Source organism: Temnothorax curvispinosus, unplaced genomic scaffold, assembly GCF_003070985.1.
Source record: "Temnothorax curvispinosus isolate PA1 unplaced genomic scaffold, ASM307098v1 QBEX01000064.1, whole genome shotgun sequence".
Lineage (NCBI taxonomy): Eukaryota > Metazoa > Arthropoda > Insecta > Hymenoptera > Formicidae > Temnothorax > Temnothorax curvispinosus.
This window is the reverse complement of record NW_020209844.1, coordinates 1-8,237: the sequence shown is the minus strand read 5'-3', so window position 1 is coordinate 8,237 and position 8,237 is coordinate 1. Positions and strand designations below refer to the sequence as shown.

Sequence of the window (8,237 nt, the reverse complement as noted above, 5' to 3'; positions counted from 1 at the left end):
GCACGCAATTTTGGGTGAAACATGTCGCCTATCGAAAATCTATAGTACGTTTGACTCGAACTATATTTAATATTATTGTCAACATGTCGACGTGCACTCTTTACATATTAAAACATTCCTACTTCCGTATTACACATTTTTGAACACAAAAAACGATTTTATATCTTTTTTTCCGAGAACAGCTAATAAAAAAATAAATTTTAGTAACCGAATGCGTTCCGAAGCTCATCGAACGCAGGCGCTGCGATCCTTTTGCCCGCGCGAATGTGTACATACATATGTATTAATCAAAATGGCTGCCATGGCGCTGCACCCGCTATACCATTTGAGCGAAATTTGTTGCCACAAATTATAACGTAAACTCAATTGCCAAAAACAACGAAGGGACCGGCGCCGTCGAGCTTCTGCACAATCATGGAAAGCCAAAGTAACGAATTAATGGTGGGTATGTCAACGTTGCCGGTACTGCCTGCGGTGGTGAAGGAGGAGCCTGTGGAGCAAAACAGCTCCAAGCAGGACACCCAACAGCCTCAAGTGCAGGATGCGGTTTGCATCGAGGAGGAATGCAACGACCAGCGTATCGAGTGCACCACCGAGGGTCAGGAGAGTGAGATCCGCGCAGTTTTGTCAAAGTGCGTCTTTTGCAACAAGACGTTCACCATGGGAGACAACCCGAAGCTTCTCGAGTGCTTACACGCAGCATGCACAATATGCGTCAATAATAAGATCAGCGATCACAATACGTCGGTCGACGTGGATGTACTGTGTATGTAAACATGTGTACGCTCTTTTCTACTCTCAATCCCCCTTGTAAAGTTGCTTCTGATAAAGTTTATATGTACTCGTCCGTTAGGGTTGTTATAAATCTCAGCCAACATTGGTTGGCTCTTACTTTTGGCACCTGTCGTAACTTTACGTTAAATACATTTTACATTTGTAACAATGTTTATCTTTTGCAGTGGAGAGTAACGTCCTTATGTGTCATGTTTGCAATGTGGCCAGCCAAGTGGAAAATTTGATCGAGAACAGATTTTTCTCCAAGCTATTGGAAGAAGAGAGTGATCTAGGATTGGACGATGAGAGTAAGGAAGCCGAGGAAGAGAAAAAGTGTACCAGCTGCCACGATAACATTGTTGCTACCAGTTATTGCATGGAGTGCGAAGAATTTATCTGCCAGAATTGTGTTATGGTGATTATAAATTGTGTATTAAACACAAGTAATATACATATATACGGTCTATATGTTACGCCTCTTAGATTAAAGAATGGATTTTTAAACGAATAAAACACAAGCAATATACATATATACGGTCTATACGTTATGCCTCTTGGATTAAAAAGTGGGAGTAAAATGTTGATTAATCATATTGGATGAAACTGTTTTAAGGCTCATCAAAGATTGAAGATAACCAAGGATCATATAATTAAACCTAAGGATGAAATAGCAAATGATAGAGAAAATGTTAAACGAGGAAATAAGAAGATACCTGGATATTTATTTTGCACAATCCATTCCCACGAACAGTTATCTGTATTTTGTCAAGTGTGTGATAGACTGACCTGCAGAGATTGTCAACTCAACGAACATCGTGATCATAAATATAGTTTTATTCATGAAATTGCAGCAGAAACGCGTACTTCCATGTCAATGTTGCTTAAAGAAGTAAGGTAGGATCTGTAAATAATAACAATTAAGGTAGAACATCTATCGGAGAGATTGCAGATTTTAAAAACGAATAATTTTCAGTTACAAACGAGTATTATTGAAAAGCGCGATGAAAGTTATAGAGGATAGACAGATTCTAATACAGGAGAAGAAAAAAACTCTTGTTCAAGATATAACACAAATGGTCGTACAGTAAGTATTGCAAGCGTACATGCATATTTTCACTAGGATATATGATTCTATTACTAATATTTTAACTTTTTTATGTCAGATTAACAAATGCCATTAATACAAGAGGGAAGCAGTTGGTAATGAGATTGAATGAAGTGTGTGATCAAAAGCAGAATACGTTGAATGAGAAAAAAATTGCTTTAGATCAACTATCCAGGCTTACGGATCATTGTATACTCTTTGGCACTCATGCTTTGAAGAAAGGCTCGGACATGGAATTATTATATAGTAAAAAGTATACTGAAATTATAGATGTATACAAACATATATTTATACACATACAATTCTACCTTAATATTGTGAAAAAATGTACAAGATATATTTTACATCAAAATATGAAATGTTACTATAAACTGTTAATGTTTGTCATAGTATCTTTATACTTTTGTGTATATAGAATATCGAGGGAAATCACGTCAGAATTTACGTCAAAAAAGTTTGTTTATTTTCATTGAAAAATATAAGTGGATTTTAACTGATGACTTTGAAGCTGTTAGCCAAGATTACTGTTTTTTATGTTTCCCACAAAACCAAATAATTTTTGTCTCAAATACTTTGTTTACATTACTTAAGTTGGAAGTTCCAATTGTTGGAATTAGATAAAACTTCCTACATAAACATATGCATGTACATGTGCATGCATATATACGTGTGTGTATATTATATGCGCTATATATTTTACACAAATATGTAACAAAATTACATGATATTTTTACAGATCTGTTACAAGTCATTTACAAAGAATAAAAAGTAGACGAGCCGATATCCCAAATCCTGAGATACCTGTCAGGATACATTTATCTTTGGAAAAAGTACCAGATTTAATAAAAGGTTTGTGACGCAACATTAAACAACTTTTTATTTAATAACTGGTTTAATCAACAATTAGAAGTAATACTGAAATTAAAGAAAGTCAATAATCGATTACATTTTACACCATATGTGAGCATAATCCAATATATTCATATTGCATCTGCAGTGGTGTCATCAATTGGGGCAATAGTCGTCGATGGTAGAGTATACCCGTCCTTATCTCCAATGGCTAACAATAACAGCACGGTGACTTACAACGAATCGCAAGCCGAACCGAAGCAAGCTACGAATTCGGTAAATACTCACACGGACAGTATTGTTCCCGTTGTTATTCAGCAGGGATTACCATTACCTGCAATGGTAACACAGCAATCCACTAGCGTGCAACAGAATTCTTACCCGCAACAAGCACCTCTGCATCTTCCGCAACAACAACAACAGCAGCAGCAACAGCCGCAACCACAACAACAACAACAACAACAACACGCGCAACAATCACCAAATTATATGCAACAGTATATCGCGCCGCATAATATGTCACCTCGATCATCGCCACAAGCGCTTCAGCCACGGGTGCAGTATTCTGTAAACTATAGCAACACTAGATTACAGCAACCTCCGTTGATGCATCAACAACGCCCGTTGGGAACCTGTCATCAGCAGCAAGTAACATCGTCCACGCATCCACATCAGCAAGCTCAGAATTTGGATCAGCTTGGACAGAACACAAGTTTACGCGGGCTTCTCGCGCACAATTCCATTCCACCGCCTCCTTATCCGTCGTTCCGGGCAACTGCCAATCATACCGTACCGTACCGATTTTCTCCTGGATACAGATATTCTTCAGGTGGCAATCCACAGAGAGTCCAAGTACCACCACCCCACACATATCAAGCAAATACATCCGTTGTACCTGTGACGACACGTTTGCAACAATGCAATTTGACTTCCCCATCAACGCAGCACATGGGAAATTATCCCATCCATCGTTGGCACATACCGCAACAAGCGAATCCTTGCCTTCCTTATACCTTGCCTCGACAGCAACATATGCCCACTTATACCCCAGTTCCTACCAATGATACATACAAAATTACATTAAGAAATCAACAAACCGGTAATAATCAAAAATATAACACCAATGTAAACGCCAATTCGTGCGACAATCCGCCACAGTTGCAGAATTCAGCCACTGTGTCATTGCTACATGCTGTCAGCTCGTCCATACCCAAAACACCTAGTCCTGTGACCACTCCTGGCAAGTCGGACGACACCGAAAAGAGTTTAGATAAGTTTTGTCAGAAATCGTTGAATGATCTGATGCTCACTATTGCGAAATTAGATAGTAATGGAATCCTAGTGATACCAGAAGCTCAAAGAAATCAGGTAGATTCGGCACAAGTTGATAGTTCCACCGACGAGGATATAAACTCAATGGCTGAGAATACAACGGGTTAGTTGAACTTGGTGTTATTTCATTTTATTAGCTCAAAGTGTTAACTATACTTTCAATTGCTTTTGATGCCGTATGACCAGGACTTCGCGCAGGCTTTTTATATCAATTTGTACCTCTCTTTCAGCGGAGAATTCGAAAAGCACAACCGCTTCTATGGTGATGAAGGACGATCCAAACGAGGACTGGTGTGCCGTATGTATGGACGGGGGAGACGCGGTACTGTGCTGCGACAAATGTCCAAAAGTCTTCCATCTTTATTGTCATATACCTAGTTTACAATCATTTCCAGAGTAAGCTTCCCACTCACGATGTATCTTTATCACGCTCGTCTGTTCTCTTCACTATTATTAATTAAATAGTGCTTCTTTCAGCGAGAGTGAAACTTGGCAGTGTATGCTATGTACAAATGTACTCGATTGCTCGGACGATGTATCGAGCAGTGAAAAAAGGCCAAGCGGTATGAGCGCGAAGGAATTGCGAATTGCACAAAGGATTGTCTTGGAACTTTATTGTCAGTATGAACAGAGCCTACCTTTTCGGGAGGTTGTATCGAGCGAGGTAAATGACGAGGCAGTAAAACATTTTTTCGCGATACCGGTACTCGATTGACAAGTCCAGGTAATCTAGCGATCGTTTTTTTGTCCGGCAGATTACTGATTATCATCGGATTATCAAGAAGCCAATTGCGTTAGACATAATCAGGGATAAATTGAAATCGGATCATGCGGACCATTACACAGATCTGAGACAAGTCATGGCTGACATCAGACTCATGTTTAAAAATGCTTTTACCTACAATCCTGTAAGCCGATCAAAATTCTTAATTCTTTTTGTCTTATTTACCATCGTCGCCTCCCTCTTTTGCGTTTCTATCCGCATCACCCTCTTTTTTTTCAGGTTGATTCGCAAGTTTACCAAGAGGCTAGAAATTTAGAAGAGTTTTTTGAGAAATTGTTATTGAAATGGGCACCAAATTACGCGTATGACGATCCCTTTCTCGCACCCGACAAGGAGGAAGACGAGGAAGTTTTTCCACCCAATAGGAAATACAGACGCATAGTTAACGATTGACAGGAGATAAGCGAATTGTCGAGTACACCTCGTCGGAATTGTTGAGTTTAGGGCTAAATTATTTTCACGATTTTATAACTGTCGGACTAGACTGCAGTTAATAATTTGATAGAATGTGATAAATACTATCGAAACTGTCGTAAAAGCCGATAGCAGAGTGACGTCAAATGACGTGTTAATAATGTCTTAATGATATTAATAATGTCTCTAACGTCAACAGTGTGTCATTAAAACGTATTTAGACGTCATCTTGCTATCTAGGAAGATTAATTCCTAGAAAACATTGCAAAAAATAAGGTGCATGAGCGTTCTATTTTATTTGAAATATTTATAATAAATTTTTCCGGTTGTTTCTCAGTTTCTCGATTAGATGGACGGTATTAATATTTCACGATGACAAAACGATACTGAAATGTAACTTTTTCGACATGTTTCATTTTTCGAATATATAGATATATTTTAATATAATAAAGTGACGCCGCTCTAGATTTTTAATTACAATCATAGTATATTTTTAGTATATTTAATATAATGCTGCTTGAAGTTTTATCACGTTAGTAACTTCGCAAAAATGCTTAACATTATATTTGACTAATAAGGTAATTAATTTGTTACCCAACTATTTGTTGAATAAGGTTTTCTTCGATATTCGTTTTGTCTTTTTACTCATCGTAAAAAAATATTTTATAAAATATACACATATATAGATAAGAATATTAAATAAAGTTCCATTTATACTATTTTCACTAAGTAGTTAGCTTTTCTTCTTTAAGCGCAACATAATTTCTTTTTTACATCTCTAAAGAAGATAGTTGTTAAAAAATGATAGAGATATTAAAGAGATATTAATATAGGTTTTAAATCATAAAAAGAGAACATAGAAATTATATTCAGGATTTGTAGATTATACAAGCTGAGAATTTATTTAAATAAATTCTCTTATATTTTTACGAATACAATTTTAATATCATTTTACAAACGATAAAAGTTATATTTTATTATTATGTATTTTTACAGATTTACTTGTAATAATAATATTTATATGAACTAAAATTGAATTAAACTTTTTTTTGTTAATTAACTCTATAGATACTAAATTTTGAAAAGCGCACCATAGTTAATTTGAATATGGCGGATGGTGTCCAAACTCTATAGTGACATGGACTTGGGTGCCATTGTGTTTTCTGTTGGTAAACACTCTACGTTAGTATCAACGGATAATAAAAATAGCCTTTCAAAATGTTATAACGTTTGATATTTATTTATGATTCTTTAGAATTGTAGTAATATTCAGCGTTTCATCAGAGTGTTCTTTTATGATCTTTTTTGCTAAGAAAGGAGAGGATAAAAAAATAATGGGAGTGTGACGAGAGAGAATGTTCAAAACAAAATTCAATCAAGCCGGTTTATTTTGGTAAATATTTACAAGTGCCGCACGTGCGTTAGAATGCCAAGTATAAAATCGAATGTTAAGAGAAAGTACAAGAATATGAAATAACTTATAAACTATGTCTTTATTGTTTTAGGTTTTTTTGCACGTCGAACTTTCCTCTGCAGTATTTTATCCTTATTTAACCTTTAAATATATTTACATACATCGAACTATGCCACATTTTTGAAGTCATATTTTCCAATGCTGTAAAGAGGCATCGTATGTTTTTTTCTAAGTAAGTATTTTTGTTTTTACTATCTACATTGAAAGATTGTTGGTCATCAGATTGTTCAGCACAAGTTTAAAGCATACCTGTTCTTTTTAGCTGAACTTTGCATAGTTCTTCAGCGTGAAAAGAAAAAGAGAAAAGATGAATCGTGCAAGAAGTTTAGCTAAAGAGAACAGGTCTATTTTTATTTCGACAATTATTTTATCTAAGAGATTCTTTTCCATAATCTGGATATTATTCTATATATGTATAGTGTAAATATACACAGCCAGTATAAACAGGAGTAACTAGTTGTAGATTGTCGAGTATCGTTTGGAGCAAGAACACTTTATTTTAAGTTAACAATTTGTTGTTGAATCAGTAGTTTTAACTATTTCAGGCATCATAAACGGTATGGACGTGGAAGCATCTATAACCGAGCGTTTACAGAAATTAAGGCAATGGCAGGTGGAGCAGCAAGAGAGACTGCTAAACCAACAACGAATACAAAGGGAGATTTTGAGCCACGAACAAGATCGTATTTACAAAGCACTTGGCTTGCCAACGCACGACTTCAATATTATTGAAAGTACAGATGACGCGTGTGTTACGCGTGAAACGGGGATAAATGCGGAAGAAACGATGCCTGATAGAGCGCTTCAATGTGATGTGAAAAATTCAGACGATGTACTAGAAATAATTGATGACAGAACATTAACGGATGCCGATCCGTCGTACGAAAATTGTAACGAAGAGCAGAGTGACGATTCGGATTGTGCCTCTACAATTGTCGATAGAAGTGGAAGTTCTATGAAAGAACGCAGCCCTGGTGTACTGTCACAGGAATTCGTTGTCGATTCGTTAATGGAAGGGATAAAGCCGCTGTCGTTGAATAATGTTTCAAACAAATGTGCTTCGATCGATGACATTCCTCTTCCGTCACCTAGAAAAGATTTTCAAACATTGTTAGAAGAGAAATTGAAGAGAGAATCAGAAATGCCGAATGCGCGGACCGATGCGAAGGTCAAGCCGAAGAAACCGTTCCTAAAGAAGGGTCAAGGACTGTCGAGATTTAAAATACCTGCAAATTCACGTCCGGCAGCGACTGCTGTGAAAAGACACAACACGCCCGTATCCTCTAATACACGAAATATTGATCAAAGTGATAAGAGCAAGAAATCTACCGTACATAAGCATGCACTTCCGAAAACTGTGGACAATGTTTCTGCAGCAAGTGGAAAGCGACAATTGAACTTGAAAAATGTTCCACTACCGAAAAAGAAGGTTTCCGGTAAATCTATCACCCCTACTAATCGAATCACGCATAACGTTACTACTTCTAATCGATCGAGATACCCAC

At 36.7% G+C, this 8,237-nt stretch overlaps 1 protein-coding gene across 3 annotated transcripts; it reads left to right on the top strand.

Moving 5' to 3' along the window:
- The first annotated feature begins 302 nt into the window (after window positions 1–302).
- LOC112455270 (transcription intermediary factor 1-alpha-like) lies at window positions 303–5,919 on the top strand. 3 transcript variants are annotated; one of them, XM_025017110.1, is made up of 11 exons: window positions 303–766; window positions 960–1,189; window positions 1,388–1,668; window positions 1,748–1,858; window positions 1,938–2,132; window positions 2,616–2,728; window positions 2,877–4,163; window positions 4,291–4,456; window positions 4,526–4,724; window positions 4,816–4,968; window positions 5,064–5,919. In XM_025017110.1, exons 1-11 carry the CDS (start codon window positions 415–417, stop codon window positions 5,235–5,237), a joined length of 3,261 nt encoding a protein of 1,086 aa, XP_024872878.1. In that variant the 5' UTR covers window positions 303–414; the 3' UTR covers window positions 5,238–5,919. The 3 variants fall into 3 exon arrangements, with proteins under 3 accessions (XP_024872878.1, XP_024872961.1, XP_024873050.1); XM_025017193.1 differs by having other exon boundaries at window positions 4,538–4,724; window positions 5,064–5,918; XM_025017282.1 differs by having other exon boundaries at window positions 690–780.
- The last annotated feature ends 2,318 nt before the right edge of the window (window positions 5,920–8,237 follow it).

Bases quoted from the DNA above. Each gene is read 5' to 3' on its own strand.
- LOC112455270 (XM_025017110.1), top strand. From the start codon at position 415: ATGGAAAGCCAAAGTAACGAATTAATGGTGGGTATGTCAACGTTGCCG. The intron at 1,859-1,937 runs GTAAGTATTGCA...TTTTTATGTCAG, and splicing joins ATAACACAAATGGTCGTACA to ATTAACAAATGCCATTAATA. The intron at 4,457-4,525 runs GTAAGCTTCCCA...TTAATTAAATAG, and splicing joins AGTTTACAATCATTTCCAGA to TGCTTCTTTCAGCGAGAGTG.